Source organism: Oncorhynchus keta, chromosome 4 (genome assembly GCF_023373465.1).
Source record: "Oncorhynchus keta strain PuntledgeMale-10-30-2019 chromosome 4, Oket_V2, whole genome shotgun sequence".
Lineage (NCBI taxonomy): Eukaryota > Metazoa > Chordata > Actinopteri > Salmoniformes > Salmonidae > Oncorhynchus > Oncorhynchus keta.
The window spans coordinates 53934395-53955975 of NC_068424.1; the positions used below are offsets into that span (position 1 = coordinate 53934395).

The following is a 21581-nucleotide window of genomic DNA, read 5'->3' on the forward strand; positions in this document are numbered from 1 at the left end:
ACCAACAGACTGGACCAGACCTCAACTAGACCCCAGGACTGGACCAGACCTCAACTAAACTAGACCCCAGGACTGGACGAGACCTAAACTAGACTCGACCCCAGGGCTGGACCAGACCTCAACTAGACTAGACCCCAGGACTGGACCAGACCTCAACTAGACTTGGCCAACAGACTGGACCAGATCTCAACTAGACCTGACCAACAGACTGGACCAGACCTCAACTAGACCTGACCAACAGACTGGACCAGACCTCAACTAGACCTGACCAACAGACTGGACCAGACCTCAACTAGACCTGACCAACAGACTGGACCAGACCTCAACTAGACCTGACCAACAGACTGGACCAGATCTCAACTAGACCTGACCAACAGACTGGACCAGACCTCAACTAGACCTGACCAACAGACTGGACCAGACCTCAACTAGACCTGACCAACAGACTGGACCAGACCTCAACTAGACCTGACCAACAGACTGGACCAGACCTCAACTAGACCTGACCAACAGACTGGACCAGACCTCAACTAGACCTGACCAACAGACTGGACCAGACCTCAACTAGACCTGACCAACAGACTGGACCAGACCTCAACTAGACCTGACCAACAGACTGGACCAGACCTCAACTAGACCTGACCAACAGACTGGACCAGACCTCAACTAGACCTGACCAACAGACTGGACCAGACCTCAACTAGACCTGACCAACAGACTGGACCAGATCTCAACTAGACCTGACCAACAGACTGGACCAGACCTCAACTAGACCTGACCAACAGACTGGACCAGACCTCAACTAGACCTGACCAACAGACTGGACCAGACCTCAACTAGACCTGACCAACAGACTGGACCAGACCTCAACTAGACCTGACCAACAGACTGGACCAGACCTCAACTAGACCTGACCAACAGACTGGACCAGACCTCAACTAGACCTGACCAACAGACTGGACCAGATCTCAACTAGACCTGACCAACAGACTGGACCAGACCTCAACTAGACTAGACCCCAGGACTGGACCAGAGCTCAACTAGACCCCAGGACTGGACCAGACCTCAACTAGACCTGACCAACAGACTGGACCAGACCTCAACTAGACCTGACCAACAGACTGGACCAGACCTCAACTAGACCTGACCAACAGACTGGACCAGACCCCAACTAGACCTGACCAACAGACTGGACCAGACCTCAACTAGACCTGACCAACAGACTGGACCAGACCTCAACTAGACCTGACCAACAGACTGGACCAGATCTCAACTAGACCTGACCAACAGACTGGACCAGACCTCAACTAGACTAGACCCCAGGACTGGACCAGAGCCCAACTAGACCCCAGGACTGGACCAGACCTCAACTAGACCTGACCAACAGACTGGACCAGACCTCAACTAGACCTGACCAACAGACTGGACCAAGACAAAGGACCACACCAGCATACACAGTTCCGGCCTGAGCCTGAACTAGATCACACCAAAGGAACCATAGCACCCTATTTGGCCTTCCGAGTGGCGCAGCGGTCTAAGGCACTGCATCTCATCTCACTACAGTCCCTGGTTCAAATCCAGGCGGTATCATATCTGGCTGTGATTGGGAGTCCCATAGGGCGGCGCACAATTGGCCCAGTGTTGTTTGGGTTTGGCCTGGCTAGACTGTCATTGTAAATAAGAATTTGTTCTTAACTGACTTGCCTAGTTAATTAAATAAAGGTTACTTAAATTTTTTAAAGCTACAACCAGACCACAGAGCCAAAGCCAATACACACAACAACAAACATTTCAGAGCAAATATAAAATCTACCTTAGCCCTGAGGGGAACTGCGCATGCCCTCCTGAGCTACGCACGGCTTTATGCCCTTTCTGTTTCCTCTTCCTCTTTCCTCAGAGTCTAGTTGATGAATGGGATCAGAGATCTGGCTTTTGTAAAAGCCATATTTAAAACACAAACAGTTTTGTTCTCTCTGTGTGTTTTACAGACTCTGGTTTCTACAGCTCTGAACGACTGACTGGCAGCCAAGGTGAAAAAGACCACTGCCCCAGGGCCCGGGACAGAGAACAGAATATGGAGAAGCGAGAACACAAACACATTCCTAATACTGCTAACACACCCTACACACTTTTAAGACTATATTTTGTACAGTAACATGCTAAACACTTTTAATACTCCTTACACACTCCTAACACTCTTAACCATTGTCTTAGAGCTGTTAACACGTGCACACAGATTTCAAAGATTATTAAATGAGCTGATGTGGCTGGAGAAGGTTGAATGAGAGAGCTGATGGGGCTGGAGCTGGTTGACTGAGAGAGCTGATGGGGCTGGAGCTGGTTGACTGAGAGTGGTGATGGGGCTGGAGCAGGTTGACTGAGAGAGCTGATGGGATGGAGCAGGTTGACTGAGAGAGCTGATGGGATGGAGCAGGTTGACTGAGAGAGCTGATGGGGCTGGAGCTGGTTGACAGAGAGGTGATGGGGATGGAGCAGGTTGACTGAGAGAGCTGATGGGATGGAGCAGGTTGACTGAGAGAGCTGATGGGATGGAGCAGGTTGACTGAGAGAGCTGATGGGATGGAGCAGGTTGACTGAGAGAGCTGATGGGATGGAGCAGGTTGAATGAGAGAGCTGATGGGATGGAGCAGGTTGACTGAGAGAGCTGATGGGGCTGGAGCTGGTTGACAGAGAGGTGATGGGGATGGAGCAGGTTGACTGAGAGAGCTGATGGGATGGAGCAGGTTGACTGAGAGAGCTGATGGGATGGAGCAGGTTGACTGAGAGAGCTGATAGGATGGAGCAGGTTGACAGAGAGGTGATGGGGATGGATCAGGTTGACTGAGAGAGTTGATGGGATGGAGCAGGTTGACTGAGAGAGCTGATGGGATGGAGCAGGTTAACTGAGAGAGCTGATGGGATGGAGCAGGTTGACTGAGAGAGCTGATGGGATGGAGCAGGTTGACTGAGAGAGCTGATGGGATGGAGCAGGTTGACTGAGAGAGCTGATGGGATGGAGCAGGTTGACTGAGACAGAAGGAGAGAGAGAGAGAGAGGAGTGGCTGTGTCCTGTTTAAATTAGAGAAACCCTCTCTGCATCATTAAGCAGCATGGTAGAACAGAGGATCTGGCTACTGACCTTCTCCTAGAGATGTACTGTAACAAATATGCCTGGTGATTAAATGGACATTGTAAAAATATGATTATATACCCTTCACAGGTCAATGTATTCTCTCTCACACTTCCCCCTTTGCTGTGTGTGTGTGTGTGTGTGTGTGTGTGTGTGTGTGTGTGTGTGTGTGTGTGTGTGTGTGTGTGTGTGTGTGTGTGTGTGTGTGTGTGTGTGTGTGTGTGTGTGTGTGTGTGTGTGTGTGCGTGCGTGTGTGTGTGTGTGTGTAAACGTCTGTCTGTCTATCCGCCTGTCTGGATATAAATGATAGGGATATTGAGGACCTAATGACCAGAAAATAGGGATTAGACAGCCTACTATGGGGCGGTGATGTGTCCATGTGTCAGAGTCTCAGCATGGGTCTGTTCTGAGTGTGAGAGGATGGAATGATGATGCAATATTCCATCAGTGTTTCTCTGCACAGTGCACACACACACCGGTAATAGTCGGCTTTTGGCCAATACCAAAAATTAAAAGCTGATAAATAAAAGTGTCACCGGCCTATTTAAAAAAAAAAAAAACATTTAAAAGCCTATTCACTGATGGAAATACATTTGACCGGTCGTGCTTATCGGTCTGTCTGTTAAATTGCATAATTTAGTGGAATTAAATTGGTGCGTGTATAATTGTTATGGATTGTACTTATCACACGAGCACAGCATACAGAGGCTTTGAGCGGACAATCAGAGCTTTTATAAGCATAATCATTGCCCTACAATTCTAAATGCAATTGTGAGTTTAAAAAAAGTTTTTGGTCCATGATTAAAAATAGCTACTATTTTTATTTCTCAACTGTTAATTGAAGTGCACTTCCCATTCACCATTTAAATGCATAGGCAACGGAAGGCAGGCTTCATCAATGCATGACAAAACAATTTGAAATGAGCTGGAGGCAGTATGCATTTTGAAAAGATGTCGTGGCCAAAAGTTTTGAGAATGACACAAATATAAATTTTCAGAATGTCTGCTGCCTCAGTTTGTATGATGGCAATTTGCATATACTCCAGAATGTTATGAAGAGTGATCGGATGAATTGCAATTAATTGCAAAGTCCCTCTTTGCCATGCAAATCAACTGAATCCCCAAAAAACATTTCCACTGCATTTCAGCCCTGCCACAAAAGGACCAGCTGACATCATGTCAGTGATTCTCTCGTTAACACAGGTGTGAGTGGGCAGGTGTGAGTGGGCCTCCCGGGTTGTGCAGTGATCTAAGTCTAAGGCACTGCATGTGCCACCAGAGATTCTGGGTTCGAGCCCAGGATCTGTCGCAGCTGGCCGCGCCCGGGATGTCCATGTGGCGACGCACAATTAGCCCAGCATCGTCCGAGTTAGGGAGGGTTTGGGATATCCTTGTGTCATTGCGCACAAGCGACTCCTGAGGCGGGCCGGGTGCAGTGCATGCTGACCAGGTCGCCAGGTGTACGGTGTTTCTTCCGACACATTGGTGCGGCTGGCTTCCGGGTTGGATGTGCATTGTGTTAAGAAGCAGTGAGGCTAGGTTGGGTTGTGTTTCGGAGGACACATGGCTCTCTCCTGAGTCCATACGGGAGTTGCAGTGATGAGACAAGACTGTAACTACTACCAATTGGGTACCACGTAATTGGGGAGAAAAAGAGGTTAAAAAATAAATAAATACAATTTTAAACACAGGTGTGAGTGTTGACAAGGACAAGGCTGGAGATAACTCTGTCATGCTGATTGAGTTCGAATAACAGACTGGAAGCTTCAAAAGGAGGGTGGAGCTTGGAATCATTGTTCTTCCTCTGTCAACCATGGTTACCTGCAAGGAAACACGTGCAGTCATCATTGTTTTGCACAAAAAGGGCTTCACAGGCAAGGATATTGCTGCCAGTAAGATTGCACCTAAATCAACCATTTATCAGATCATCAAGAATTTCAAGGAGAGCGGTTCAATTGTTGTGAGGGCACTCAGGGCACCCAAGAAAATCAAGCAAGCGCCAGGAATGTCTCCTAAAGTTGATTCAGCTGCGGGATCGGGGCACCACCAGTACAGAGCTTGCTCAGGAATGGCAGCAGGCAGGTGTGAGTGGATCTGCACACACAGTGAGGCGAAGGAGGATGGCCTGGTGTCAAGAAGGGCAGCAAAAGAAGCCATTTCTCTCCAGGAAAAACATCAAGGATAGACTGATATTCTGCAAAAGGTACAGGGATTGGACTGCTGAGGACTGGGGTAAAGTCATTCTCTCTGATGAATCCCCTTTACGATTGTTTGGGGCATCCGGAAAAAAGCTTGTCCGGAGAAGACAAGGTGAGCGCTACCATCAGTCCTGTGTCATGCCAACAGTAAAGCATCCTGAGACCATTCATGTGTGGGGTTGCTTCTCAGCCAAGGGAGTGGGCTCACTCACAATTTTGCCTAAGAACACAGCCATGAATAAAGAATGGTACCAACACATCCACCATGAGCAACTTCTCCCAACCATCCAGGAACAGTTTAGTGACGAATAATGCCTTTTCCAGCATGACGGAGCACCTTGCCATAAAGCAAAAGTGATAACTAAGTGGCTCGGGGAACAAAACATCGATATTTTGGGTTCATGGCCAGGAAACTCCCCAGACCTTAATCCCATTGAGAACTTGTGGCCAATCCTCAAGGGGCGGGTGGACAAACAAAAACCCACAAATTCTGACAAACTCCAAGCATTGATTATGCAAGAATGGGCTGCCATCAGTCAGGATGTGGCTCAGAGGTTAATTGACAGCATACCAGGGCGGATTGCAGAGGTCTTGAAAAAGAAGGGTCAACACTGCAAATATTGACTCTTTGCATTAATTAACTTAATGTAATTGTCAATAAAAGCCCTTTGACACTTGTGATTGTAATGCTTGTAATCATACTTCAGTATTCCATAGTAACATCTGACAAAAATATCTAAAGACACTGAAGCAGCAAACTTTGTGAAAATTAATATTTGTGTCATTCTTATAACTTTTGGCCACGACTGTATACTTAAGTGTTTGTACATATTATGAGGCATGTTTTACCTTGCTTCAAAGTAGCCTAGGTAAAATCCCACCATATCCGTGGAGGCAATAACTTCCATATGTCATTGAAACCAGTAGCCTATTTCTCTCATGTTCTACTGGTTTTCAACTTTCTTTCATTGTCCAGTAGCTAAATGCACTTTGGTCTGTCTCCTACTGCCTTGAACGCATTTTTGTGCTAATAATGTTAATAAATAATAGTTTATCTACATTTTAACTAAACGTTGTGATTTGTTGCATCAAACTCATTACTTTTTAAAATGTTTCTTTATGTAGCCTAGGACAGAGGACAGACGCACTACCGAGGAAGAGCTACACACCGTTCTGTGAGCTTGTGTGGCCTACCACTTCACGGCTGAGCCGCTGTTGCTCCGAGATGCTTCCACTTCACAATAACAGCAGTTACAGTTGACTGGGGCAGCTCTAGCAAGACAGAAATTTGACGAACTGACTTGTTGGAAAGGTGGTATCCTATGACAGTACCACGTTGAAAATGACTGAGGTCTTCAGTGCCAATGTTTGTCCATGGAGAATGCATGGCTGTGTCCAAAATTTGATACACCTGTCAGCCGCGGGTATGGCTGAAATAGCTGACGCCACTAATTTGAAGGGGTGTCCACATACGTTTGTATATACAGTACAGTGTACTTCCCCTCATTTTTTCAACTGTTACTGGGGGACCTTCAGATGAGTCTTATGAGGCCTGTTGGCAAAACAACCAACATGTACGTGTTCGTGAGAGTCTCACCTTTCCACAGAGGGGTCATATTAGTATGAGTCATAAGACGCTTGTGGGGGCCGTAGAGGCCATTCGGACTCTACAGACAATTTTGTGAGAAGATACATTTTCCAGATGTCTCATGGTCTGACAAACACCGCTCTAGCTCTGTCAACTTTCAATGCAGATGCGGAAGTGCAACATCCCCGGATGCGGTGGACTGAGTACATTTAAAATAGAAATAAACTAGCTTCAATGTACCGATTTTTATAGGATTTTTGTATTATGCTAATTGAATTTCCTTAATTCTCAACTTAATTGAGCGAACAACAGTAGGCCTGTAGTTTATTGGCACCAGCGGAGTGCATCTGCCACATCCCCGATGAGTGTGCACTGAGCATAGTCACTCTTTATCATTGTTGGCTCAGTGCCACTTAAAAGTTTGTTTCGGGATACTAAATTCCTCCTCCAGTGGACGTCGTTTTCTATTTGTGTCTCCCCTTCTCGTAGGCCTATAATATGGACAGCGTCGTTTTCATATGTCTGTTTGTCAGTGTCAGCAGTGTAGGCTACCCTGTCATTTCTCACATTAAAAAAGATTCTGCTAACATCTCCAGTAATATAAAGTGTAGTAGAATTTAATGAAATGTGTTTATAAAAGGCAACATTTTTCCCCTTGCAAAGAAAGAAGAAACGTATCTGATATAGCCTATAGCCTAGGCCTCTACGGCTATACTGGTTCAGCCATGCACTGAGCAGTCTTTTTAGCAAACAGTGATTGAGTTACAGTATATTACTAGCCTAAATTATGACGATCCAATCTACTCATCACATTACAAATAGTAGGCTTACAGTAGTCTGTAAATGGCTAAAAATGCGATGATGCATGGAATGCTTCATTATAAAGGTCCGTTTTCATGGTGAAAATTAGCTTCCCCAAACTTCAATTAGAGTTGTTAGCATAATAACAGTGATTTTTATATACTGCAACACTTTATTTGACCATATTGTTATTGTCTTCATAATTTATAGTAATAGCAGTTTGTATTGTTGGTGGTAGATAGGCAGTAGCAGTAAAAATGTCATTTCTGTTTGCACCTACTTCATTATTCATAACATAGTCAAGGGCGCACTTGCTATGAGTTTTAACTGCAGCCTGTTGTAATGTTGCGTAGATGTCAACAGTTCCCTTTCCTATCAGACCCTAGTGAGCAGTGTGTTGCTATCTTTAGCACCATTCTATTTTCAGAGCAGGCAGAGAGGCGGCAATACAACTCTACACACTCCTAGCACACCTTGAAATATCATCAAGCCTGGGGAAAACCGTGTCAGTCCTAGCCTGTGTCACTTTGCCATAGTGTACTGTCACCAGGAACAAGTTTGAGGTAGAGGAACCTCAGAATGAGATGGAGGCCTCCAGAAGCCAGGGACTCGAAAGAGCTGCCGAAGCCCAAAGTGAGAGCCCCAAGCTGGGGGAGGGAGCACAGCAGGCAGGCTCTCTGAGGGTAAGGTTGGAAGGGAGCGTTTTAACTGTGGACCGGGCTTTGCTGGAGCAGTGCAGCGAGTACTTCCGCGCCCTCTTCCGGTCTGGCATGAGGGAGAGCCAGGAGGATGAGCTGCATCTGAAAGGAGGAGTGCATGCACGGGGTTTCCTGATTGCTTTGGCAGTGTGCAGGGGTGAGAAACTTTCTCTACAGGACCCGGAAGAACTAATAGAGGCCGTGGAATGTGCTGCCTTTCTCCAGGTGGCGTCACTGTCCCAGCATCTCTGCGATATCATTGACTCTGACAACTGCCTCCTGCTCTACCACGCAGCGGCCATCTTTGGTCTACCCAACCTGTTCCACTGTGCTGCCCTGTTCCTCTGCGACGCCTATAGTGACCTAAAGGGGGAGGCAACAAGCACTCTACCTGAGGAGTTGGTACTGTATGCAGAGTCTTTGTCGCCAGCATCTTTCGTCGCTTTGGGAACCCACTCACCCTCTATGGAGCTGCTGAAGGACTCCTTTAGGACCGTGTGTTACCTGGACGAGGTGGAGGGAGAGTGGAGGCACCTAACAGACCTCCCCACCCACGCCAGCACCTCCATGGCGGGCATCGCCGTCCTGGACAACCGGCTGTATGTGGTGGGGGGTATTTACGGCTATGGCAAAGGCACGGTGGACGGTGGCTTCTGCTACGACCCAGGGACGAGTATGTGGAGCGTGCTTCCTGGACCCCAACAGCCCCGTGCCGACTTCACCCTTCTGGGGCACGAGGGGAAGTTGTACGCCATCGGTGGTGAGCACCAGAAAATAACCATGTCCTCCGCCGAGGCTTATGATGTAGCCACAGGAGAATGGGCGTTCGTGCAGTCCGCACCACGGCCTGTGGCAGCTGCGGCATGCGCCATCGCACGAAGGCGGATGTTTGTGTGTTTCTGGAGGCCGCCAGACACCACGGATATCTACGAGTACATCCCGGCGAAGGACGAGTGGATGTTAGCCACCACGATGATAAGGCCACAGAGCTACGGACACTGTATGGTGGCCCACAGGGACAATTTGTATGTGATGCGCAATGGGCCCTCGGACGACTTCCTACGCTGCCTCATGGACCGTTACAACATCACCACGGGACAGTGGACCGCTATACCAGGAAGTTACATCAACACTAAGGGAGCACTGTTTACCGCCATGGTCAGGGGTGACTCTGTGTTCACGGTCAAACACATGCTAACTCTGGAGTATACCATTACTGGGGACACATGGAAACCCCGTAGGGAGACGAAGAAAGGCTTTCCCAAGAGTGGCTCACTATGGACATGCTTACTGAGGCTTCCCAAGGTTGGCCAGTAATGGTGTACACTGATAGAGCTGTACTACGGTGCTTGGGGGGTGTTACTGTATTAAAGTATGGGTTAACTTCAGCCAACTCTCCCCTGTCTCTGTTCAGTCACAACTCACAACATTGTTATATGGTGCCAGAAATAAACAGTAACACAGTGACACCCAGTTAAACCCCAGGAGGCAGATGGAGGAAAAACGACAGAGATGAGAGAATTAAGCAATTTGTGGAAAACCTCTTAGAACCCAGAAATACCCTTGTTTTTTTTATGAGAGAAAACAAGCATAGAATATTGTACTAGAAAACAAGTATAGAATATTGTACTAGAAAACAAGTATAGAATATTGTACTAGAAAACAAGTATAGAATGTTGTGCTCAAAAGTATGCATATTAAAGAGAAAATTAATAGAATTCATTCAGTCTAGTCAAATTACAAATCAGAACCACAGGTGCTGCATCTGTATGAATATGCAGTATATTACAACAATATTCCATCAGTGTTTCTCTGCACAGTGCACACACACACACACACACACACACACACACACACACACACACACACACACACACACACACACACACACACACACAAACACACACACACACACATACACACTCACTCACCCCTTGGAGGCTATCCAGCCACCAAAACAGCTCCAAAACCACAGCAGCAGCAACTGTTGCTAATCAGAAACCGTGTTCTGTGTGTGTGTATGTGTGTGTGTGTGTCTGTCTGTCTGGGAGTCTTATATAACAGGAGCCAGGAGTGTATTACCTCTACACGTCAACAGACACGTCACCTAACCTCAGACAGACATACCTGCAACTGTACATGTCCCCTCTACACACACACACACACACACACACACACACACACACACACACACACACACACACACACACACACACACACACACACACACACACACACACACACACACACACACACATAGCGGTCCACTGTCCCGTGGTGATGTTGTAACGGTCCATGAGGCAGCGTAGGAAGTCGTCCGAGGGCCCATTGCGCATCACACATATAAAGCGTGGTTATCAGTCGTGGTTTCATCAACATACACCTCCACACCAGTGGAGGCTCCTCAGAGGAGGACCATCCTCCTCAGAGATTTTCAGAAAAAGAAAAATAGAAAAACACATCCTTTAAACTATCTACTATACTAAATATATTCACATCACCAAATAATTGATTAAAATACACTGTTTTGCAATGCAGGTGTCACGCCCTGACCTTAGAGAGATGTTGTATTTCTCTATTTGGTTAGGTCAGGGTGTGATTTGGGTGGCCATTCTATGTTTTCTATTTCTTTGTTTTTGGCCGAGTGTGGTTCCCAATCAGAGGCAGCTGTCTGTCGTTGTCTCTGATTGGGAATCATACCTAGGCAGCCTTTTCCCCACCTAATGCTGTGGGTAAATATGTATTTTCTGTGTGTGTTTGTGCGCCACGGTTGCGCCACGTTCGGTTTCTGTTTACCTGTTTTTTTTTGTGAAAGTTTCACTTTATTAAAATATGTGGAATTATATGCACGCTGCGCCTTGGCTCATCTTGGACAGGGAGTTTGAAGACAGTGATCGTGACCACAGGTCTACAGTAGCCTCAGCAGCACTCTGTAGGCTAGTCCTCCTCTGGGTAGAATAACTTCAACACAAAACCTAGGAGGCTTATGATTCTCACCCCCTTCCATAGACTTACACAGTAATTATGACAACTTCCGGAGGACAACCTTGAATCTATCAGAGCTCTTGTAGCATGAACTGACATATTGTGCACCCAATCAACGGATCAGAGAATGCATCTAGTACTGAAAGCATAAGCTACAGCTAGCTAGCACTGCAGTGCATAAAATGTGGTGAGTAGTTGACTCAAAGAGAGAGAGAAAGACAATAGTTGAACAGTTTTGAACAAATGAATTTCTTCCAAATTAAGGAGAAGCAAGAGAGAGCTAACTATATTTCGAGGTATATATTTTTTCTCACTTTTACTTACTTAACTAGCGTAAAATTATGCTAGCTATTACTGAAAAAAATATATAAACACAACATGTAAAGTGGTGGTCACATGTTCCATGAGCTGAAATAAAATATTTTGTGCACAAATATGTTTACATCCCTGTTAGTGAGCATTTTATCCTTTGTCAAGTTAATCCATCCACCTGACAGGTGTGACATATCAAGAAGCTGATTAAACAGCATGATCATTATTACACAGGTGCACAATGTGCTGGGGACAGTAAAAGGCCACTCTAAAATGTGCAGTTTTGTCACACAATGCCACAGATGTCTCAAGTTTTAAGGGAGCGTGCAATTGGAATGCTGACTGCAGGAATATCCACCAGAGCTGTTGCCGGATAATTGAATGTTCATTTCTCTACCATAAGCCAACATCATTTTAAAGAATTTGGCAGTATGTCCAACTGGCATCACAACCGCAGACCACGTGTAACCACACTAGCCCAGGATCTCCACATTCGGCTTCTTCACCTGCGGGATCGCTGGCTCCCAAGTGAGTGGGCCTGTGAGACTGGGGCCTAATGAATTTATTTACATTGACTGATTTCCTTATATTAACTGTAACTCAAATCTTTGAAATTGTTGCATGTTGCATGTTATATATTTGTATAGTTTAGCCTACTCAAACACGCGGGTCAAACAGAGAGGGATGCTATGTTAGCTAACTGGCTATGACTAACCAACACTGGAATTCTTCCAAGTCAATGTAAGCTTTTGGTTTTATTAATTTATTGCCACCGGGGCCCACTGGTGTAACTGCTAAACTGATTGCTGCTGACTACAGTCTACTGCATGATTGTAGCGGGTTTAATAACATGTTAATTTTAGTAGCTATGTTGACTATGACATGACAAGTCTGTAGGCCTTGTGTAACGGTTAGCAGTCATGATATGAAGGTTTGGCTTGGAAAGATTTTCTCGCCTGATGTGTTGTGCACTGAAGTCCACAAGCAAAGGGAAAAGGTGAGAGGAGAGAACGTAGATAGATGTGAGAAGGAAATATATATACAACGATCAGTTTGTACAGTATGTGTCTGGTATGAAAGTGAACTCTTGTTTGCGTGTGATCAGGGATGTATTTATTGCGCTGATTCTGTTGAAAAACATTTCTTAAATGGAAGAAAACGTAACAAAACGGTGATAAACATACCTGAATTTGTCCAATAGAAACTCTTTGTTGGACTAATGATTACACTCTTGATCGGCTAGATGCAGGAAAGAATGTGCAAGGCAGTATTGAATGTGTCACTGTCTGTCACCTTGATTACTCAAAATTCTCCCGACCTTGTGCACCTACGTTATACATTTTAATTCGTAGTCTAGGTTGTAGCAATGTCATGATGGGTATAGGGCTAATTCTAGCATCATGTAGTATCCTAAACCTATCCATGTTACATTGAGCTGGGTGAATGGAATATGAATGGAAGTCATCCAATATGCTGTAATAGAAATAAGGCCATGCTCATTCAAAACATGATCATCCTACATCCTACCTCATCTTAAACGGCGACGACCGCCATTGCTCCACACACATAAACAAGTAGCTAACACAGTGATGCCCCCACGCCCCCCTCACACACACACACTCCCTCCCTCACCACATCTATGATCTGCAGCAGAGTCATTCCCAGCTCCACCAGAAGAGGAGAGGAGTCGTTGATCACTGGTCTCTCCAGACGATTATAGTTGGCCATCAGCTCCTTGTACAGTCTGCGCTGGTGCTCCCCCTGTAGGGACCCTGGGGTACAGCAAGGAAACAAGTCAGTGTGCATGTTAGGGAGAGAAAATGTCTCTTCTGTAGCTATTATTCCCTCAGTCAGTTAGCTGGGAGGGAGGGGGTCAGTGGTGATTAAGATAATGTGTTTTCTGGCCCAGCTCTCATCCTCTTATCTCTTCTCTCTTCTCTCTTCTCTCATCCTTTCCTCCCTCTCTCCCACTGATCCTATTAAGATCCAGCATTAAAGCTGAGGCCAGGGGAGAGAAGCTACACCACTGGTCAGTTAAGGACGAGGGACATTAAACACACAGGAATCACAGTTGTGTTAGTCTAGGGCCAACTGGCACCAGGACAGACTGTTCCTTAATTGATCCTAAAAGTGGGTTTGTTCAGAGCTACGGCTAAACAGATGCATGACCTAAATGTGTTCTCTTCATATGCGAGGAAGAAAAGGATACATAAATGTTCACACAGTGGTTACAAGAAAATACTCAGTCCAGTCCTAAAAAGGGTTCCAAAAGGGTTATTCGGCTGTCCCCATAGAAGAACCCATTTTGGCCCAGGTAGAACCATTTTTGGTTCCAGGTAGAACCCTTTTTGGCCCCAGGTAGAACCATTTTTGGTTCCAGGTAGAACCCTTTTGGGTTAAATGTGGAACCCTTTTGGGTTAAATGTAGAACACTTGTGGGTTAAATGTAGAACCCTTTTGGGTTAAATGTAGAACCCTCTTTGGAAAGGGTTTTTACATGAAACCCAAAAGGGTTCTACCTGCAACAAAAAAGGGTTCTTCAAAGGGTTCTCTTTTGGGGACAACCGAAGAACCCTTTTAGGTTCTAGATAGCACTTTTTTTCTAAGTATATAGCCACTGTTATGGGTTGGTTCATAGAGGACTGTATAGAATACAGATAGAGACAAGCAGACGTAGTCTACAGAACATGTTGGTTTGGGATTCAAACATCTCGCCCCATTGCACAGCCAACCCCAGACGGAGCGAACTGTGGAAGACAAGCACTGCTGTTCACATCATTCACAGGAATACACACACACACACACACACACACACACACACACACACACACACACACACACACACACACACACACACACACACACACACACACACACACACACACACACACACACACACACACACACACACACACACACACACACACACACACTCAGTCATATACATACACGCCACTGACAGTCTCATATGCATATAAAAGAGAGACAGAGAAAACAAGGAGGGTTAGCAAAGGAATGCAGGGAGACAGGTACAGTGCATGGAAAAGTGCAAGAATAGAGAGAGAAAGAAGATAGAGACGTATCTCTGTAACAGCGTGTTGCTGATGAGGTCCATTAGGCCCATAATGTGGTGAGTTATAGCAGGACAGGACTCTACTGGAGGTCAGAAAGAAAGAGAGAGAGAGAAAGAAAGAGAGAAAGGGAGAGAGAAAGGGAGAGATGTATCTCTGTAACAGCGTGTTGCTGACGAGGTCCATTAGGGCCATAATGAGGTGAGTTATAGCTGGTCATGACTCTACTGGAGGTCAGAGAACGAGAGAGAGAGGAGAGAGAGAGCAGAGAAGGAGAGAGAGAGGAGAAGGAGAGAGAGCGAGAGGATAAACCTGAATGCTGCAGCACTTAGCCACTTATTAATCTATAGACATTAATCTATACAACACACGTGTACTATATTAAAACATATATAGTACTGTTACGGATCCCTCCGGAACTTTCATTACGCACACCTGTCCCCTATTCCCACTGATTGTATTTGTATATATGTGCCCTTTGGTTTCCATTGGGCGGCCAATTATTGTATGTCCGTTGGTGCGTGTAAGTACCTGTGCTGTGTGTTTTGGCTTTCGTGCCCTTGTGGATCATGCAGATGATTACGGGTTTAGTACCATGTGTTAATCATTGTGTGCGTGTGTTATTTATTCAAGGTACTCCTCGCTCTTTTGTTTGTGTTTTTGTAAAGTGCTTGTTTGGTCTTCTTCCCCGAGGCCTTACTCCAGAATCTCTTCATACCAATGTGACAAGTACATACATACAATGCATTCGGAAAGTATTCAGACCACTTCTCTTTTTACACTTTTTGTTACGTTGCAGCCTTATTCTAAAATAAATCCTTAACCTTCAAAACTAAAACAGGTTAAGACATTTTTGCAAATTTATGAAAAATAATAACAAACATAAATACCTTATTTACATAAGCATTTAGACTCTCTGCTATGAGACTGGACATTGAGCTCAGGTGCATCCTGTTTCCATTGATCATCCTTGAGATGTTTCTACAACTTGATTGGAGTCCACCTGTGGTAAATTAAATTGATTGGACATGATTTGGGAAGGAACACACCTGTCTATATAAAGTCCCACAGTTTACAGTGCATGTCAGAGCAAAAACCAAGCCATGAGGTTCGAAGGAATTGTCCGTAGAGCTCAGAGACAGGATTGTGTCGAGGCACAGATTTGGGGAAGGGTAGCAAAATATTTCTGCAGCATTGAAGGTCCCCAAGAACACAGTGGCCTCCGTAATTCTTAAATGGAAGAAGTTTGGAACCATCAAGACTCTTCCTAGAGCTGGCTGCCAAGCCAAACTGAGAAATCGGGGGAGAAGGGCCTTGGTCAGAGATGTGACCAAGAACCCGATGGTCACTCTGACAAAGTTCTAGAGTGCCTCTGTGGAGATGGAAGAACCTTCCAGAAGGACAACCATCTCTGCAGCACTCCACCAAGCAGGCCTTTATGGTAGAGTGGCCAGATGGAAGCCACTACTCAGTAAAAGGCACATGATAGCCTGCTTGGAGTTTGCCAAAAGGCACCTAAGGACTCTCATACCATAAGAAACAAGATTCTTTGGTCTGATGAAACCAAGATTGAACACTTTGGCCTGAATGCCAAGCATCACGTCTGGGGGAAAACTGGCACCATCCCTACGGTGAAGCATGGTGGCAGCATGCTGTGGGGGGATGTTTTTCAGCAGCAGGGACTGGGAGACGAGTCAATATCGAGGGAAAGATGAATGGAGCAAAGTACAGAGAGATCCTTGATGAAAACCTGCTCCAGAGCACTCAGAACTTCAGACTCGGGCGAAGCTTCACCTTCCAACTGGACAACGACCCTAAGCACACAACCAAGACAACACAGGAGTGACTTCTGGACAAGTCTCTGAATGTCCATTAATAGCCCAGCCAGAGCCCAATTTAACATCTCTGGAGAGACCTAGAAATAGCTCTGCTATAGCTGGGCTATCCATATTCACATCAATGCATACAACGTGTGTACTTGTATACAGTAACTATCAGCAATACAGCACCCAATGTATGACACATAGGCCTATGGGTTCTGAAAAGGTGTTGAGATATCATCTACATACTGTACATCCACATTTGTCCACAATAGACATCAATGTATGTGCATGTCACCTGCACACTCTGCAGCCTTGCAGAAACTAGAGCCTTGCAGAAACTAGAGAAACTTTGCCTCTTTCATGTTTTACTCCTCTCTGATATGCAAAGTGGGGAATATATACACTAGAGGTGTATCGGCATGGCCAATTTAATTAGGGCCGATTTCAAGTTTTCATAACAATTGGTAATCAGCCTTTTTGGATGCTGATTATGGCCGATTATGTTGCATTCCTTGAGGAGACTGCATGGCAGGCTGACCACCTGTTACATAAGTGCAGCAAGGAACCAAGGTAAGTTGCTAGCTAGCAGCCTCGCGGGTGGCGCAGTGGTTAAGGGCGCTGTACTGCAGCGCCAGCTGTGCCATTAGAGTCCCTGGGTTCGCGCCCAGGCTCTGTCGTAACCGGCCGCGAACGGGAGGTCCGTGGGGCGACGCACAATTGGCCTAGCGTCGCCCGGGTTAGGGAGGGCTTGGTCGGTAGGGATGTCCTTGTCTCATCGTGCACCAGCGACTCCTGTGGCGGGCCGGGCGCAGTGCGCGCTAACCAAGGTGTCCAGGTGCACGGTGTACCCTCCGACACATTGGTGCGGCTGGCTTCTGGGTTGGATGCGCGCTGTGTTAAGAAGCAGTACGGCTGGTTGGGTTGTGTATCGGAGGACGCATGACTTTCAACCTTCGTCTCTCCCGGGTCCGTACGGGAGTTGTAGCGATGAGACAAGATAGTAGCTACTACAAGAATTGGATACCACGAAATTGGGGAGAAAAAGGGGTCAAATTAAAAATTCTAATTAAACAATTTAAAAAGTTGCTAGCTAGCATTAAACTTATCTTGTAAAAAACAATCAATCTTAACATAATCACTAGTTAAACTACACATGGTTGTTGATGATATTACTAGCTTGTCCTGTGTTGCAAATAATCAATGCAGTGCCTGTTAATTTATCATCGAATCACATACTTTCTCTGCTATGCAATCTGGTTTCAGAGCTGGTCATGGGTGCACCTCAGCCACGCTCAAGGTCCTAAACGATATCATAACCGCCATCGACAAGAGACATTACTGTGAAGCCGTATTCATCGACCTGGCTAAGGCTTTCAACTCTGTCAATCACAACATTCTTATTGGCAGACTCAACAGCCTTGGTTTCTCAAATGATTGCCTGGCTTGGTTCAGCAACTACTTCTCTGATAGAGTTCAGTGTGTCAAATCGGGGGGCCTGTTGTCCAGATCTCTGGCAGTCTCTATGGGCGTGCCACAGGGTTCAATTCTCGGGCAGACTCTTTTCTCTGTATACATCAATGATGTCGCTCTTGCTGCTGGTGATTCTTTGATCCACCTCTACGCAGACGACACCATTCTGTATACCTCTGGACCTTCTTTGGACATTGTGTAAACTAACCTCCAGACGAGCTTCAATGCCATACAACTCTCCTTCCGTGGCCTCCAACTGCTCTTAAATATAAGTAAAACTAAATGCATGCTCTTTAACCGATCGCTGCCCGCAACTGTACGCCCGTCCATCATCACTACTCTGGACGATTCTGACTTATAATATGTGGGCAACTACAAATACCTAGGTGTCTGGTTAGACTGTAACCTCTCCTTCCAGACTCACATTAAATATCTCCAATCCAAAATTAAATCTAGAATCTGCATCCTATTTTGCAACAAAGCATCCTTCACTCATGCTGCCAAACATACCCTTGTAAAACTGACCATCCTACTGAACCTCGACTTCGGCGATGTCATCTACAAAATAGCCTCCAACACTCTACTCAACAAATTGGATGCAGTCTATCACAGTGCCATCCGTTTTGCCACCAAAGCCCCATATACTACCCAACACTGCGACCTGTACGCTCTCGTTGGCTGGCCCTAACTTCATACTCGTCGCCAAACCCACTGGCTCCAGGTCATCTACAAATCCCTGCTAGGTAAAGCCCCGCCTTATCTCAGCTCACTGGTCACCATAGCAGCACCTACCCGTAGCACGTGCTCCAGCAGGTATATCTCACTGGTCACCCCCAAAGCAAATTCTTCCTTTGGCCGCCTCTCCTTCCAGTTCTCTGCTGCCAATGACTGGAACGAACTGCAAAAATCACTGAAGACTCTTACCTCCCTCACTAGCTTTAAGCACCATCTGTCAGAGCAGTTCACAGATCACTGCACCTGTACATAGCTCATCTAATCTACCTCATCCCCATACTGTAGTTATTTATTTATCTTGCTCCTTTGCACCCCAGTATCTCTACTTGCACAGTCATCTTCTGCACATTCTACCATTCCAGTGTTTAATTGCTATATTGTAATTACTTCGTCACCATGGCCTATTTATTGCCTCACCTCCCTTATCCTACTTTATTTGCACATGCTGTACATATACTTTCTACTGTATTATTGATTGTATGTTTGTTTATTCCATGTGTAACTCTGTGTTGTTGTATGTGTCGAACTGCTTCGCTTTATCTTGGCCAGGTCGCAGTTGTAAATGAGAACTTGTTCTCAACTAGCCTACCTGGTTAAATAAAGGTGGAATAAAAAATAAAAAACGTTGCCAAAAGGGTGATGTGTGACCACAATTGTTGCAGGAATGTACCTAACCATAAACATCAATGCCTTTCTTAAAATCAATACACAGAAGTATATTTTTTTAAACCTGCATATTTAGTGAAAATAAATTAATGTTAGCAGGCAATATTAAACTAGGGAAATTGTGTCACTTCTCTTGCGTTCATTGCACGCAGAGTCAGGGTATATGCAACAGTTTGGGCTGCCTGGCTCGTTGTGAACTAATTTGACAAGATTTTACATAATTATGACATAACATTGAAGGTTGTGCAATGTAAGAGCAATATTTAGACTTAGGGTTGCCACCCGTTCGATAAAATACGAAGCGGTTCCGTATTTCACTCATTTTGTTTTCGAAATTATAGTTTCCGGATCTGACCATATTAATGACCAAAGGCTTGTATTTCTGTGTTTATTATATTAGAATTAAGTCTATGATTTGATGTTTGATTGAGTGGTGGTAGGCAGCAGCATGCTCTTAAGCATTCATTTAAACTTTACTGCGTTTGCCAGCCACTCTTAGCAATGCTTGATTCACAGCACTGTTTATGACTTCAAGCCTATCAACACCTGAGATTAGGCTGGCAATACTAAAAGTGCCTGTTAGAATATCCAATAGTCAAAGGTATATGAAATACAAATGGTATAGAGAGAAATAGTCGACGCGTCATAATTCCTATAATAACTACAACCTAAAACTTCTTAAGTGAAAAACTGGGAACTTTGAACCTCCATCTTTCATATATGTTCTGAGCAAGGAACTTAAAAGTTAGCTTTTTACATGGCATATATTGCACTTTTACTTTCTTCTCCAACACTGTGTCACGCCCTGGCCATAGAGAGACTTTTATTCTCTATTTTGGTTTGGCCAGGGTGTGACTAGGGTGGGCATTCTAGTTTCTTTATTTCTATGTTTTGTATTTCTATGTTTTGGTCGGCTATGGTTCTCAATCAGGGACAGCTGTCTATCGTTGTCTCTGATTGAGAATCATACTTAGGCAGCCTGTTTTCCCACCTGTGTTTTGTGGATAGTTGTTTTCTGTATAGTTTATGCACCTTACAGAACTGTTTTGGTGTTCCCTCTTGTTTATTTTGTTCGAGTGTTTTGTGATCAAATAAAATCATGAACATTTACCACGCTGCGCCTTGGTCCGATCCTCATTACGACGAGAGCCGTGACAGAACTACACACCACAAACGGACCAAAAGGCGTGGCCAGGAGGAGCAGCGTTTTCAGGAGGACATGGGAGGACATCCTGAATGTGAAAGGATCCTGGACGTGGGAGGACATCCTGAATGTGAAAGGATCCTGGACGTGGGAGGACATCCTGAATGTGAAAGGATCCTGGACGTGGGAGGAGATCCTGGCGGGAAAGGATCGCCTGCCGTGGGAGCAGGTGGAGGCAGCGAGGAAGGCGGAGGCAGCGAGAAAAAGGGACCAGGATTACACAGGGTCACGGCTGGCACGAAAGACCGGGAGGCCACCCCCAAAAAATGTTTGGGGGGTGGCACACGGGGAGTGTGGCAGAGTCAGGATTCAGACCTGAGCCAAATCCTTGTGCTTACAGTAAGGAGCGTGGTACTGGTCAGGCACCGTGTTATGCGGTGGAGCGCATGGTGTCTCCAGTGTGCATTCACAGCCCGGTGCGCTACATTCCAGCTCCCCGCATATCCTGCGCCAGCTTTGCGCACTGTGTCTCCGGTGCGTCTGCACAGCCCAGTATGTCCTGTGCCAGCACCCCGCATTTGCCGAGCGAAGGTAACCATCCAGCCAGGACGGGCTGTGCAGGTCCCGAGCCTCCAGCTACGGCCTCCGGTCCGGAGCCTCCAGCGACGGTCCCCAGTCCGGAGCCTCCAGCAACGGTCCCCAGTCCGGAGCCTCCAGCAACGGTCCCCAGTCCGGGGCCTGCAGCGAGGGTTCCCAGTCCGGGGCCTGCAGCGAGGGTTCCCAGTCCGGGGCCTGCAGCGAGGGTTCCCAGTCCGGGGCCTGCAGCGAGGGTCCCCAGTCCGGGGCCTGCAGCGAGGGTCCCCAGTCCGGGGCCTGCAGTGAGGGTCCCCAGTCCAGAGGCGCCACCAAAGTGTGCGGAGCCAGAGGTGGAGCAGGGTCTGCGTCCCTTACCGGAGCCGC

General features: G+C 46.1%; 2 protein-coding genes across 2 annotated transcripts in view; one reads left to right on the forward strand and one right to left on the reverse strand.

The window, feature by feature from the left end:
• Window positions 1-21581, reverse strand: part of LOC118378081 (neuronal acetylcholine receptor subunit alpha-7-like) — a 75426-nt gene that overhangs the window by 34503 nt on the left and 19342 nt on the right. The window contains exon 2 of the mRNA XM_035765017.2: window positions 13345-13484. Coding sequence (XP_035620910.1) covers window positions 13345-13484 — 140 coding nt within the window. The remainder of the gene's footprint in view (window positions 1-13344; window positions 13485-21581) is intronic.
• LOC118378088 (kelch repeat and BTB domain-containing protein 13) lies at window positions 8152-9758 on the forward strand. Its single transcript, XM_035765028.1, has one exon. The coding sequence runs from the start codon at window positions 8302-8304 to the stop codon at window positions 9730-9732; it is 1431 nt and encodes a 476-aa protein (XP_035620921.1). The 5' UTR covers window positions 8152-8301; the 3' UTR covers window positions 9733-9758.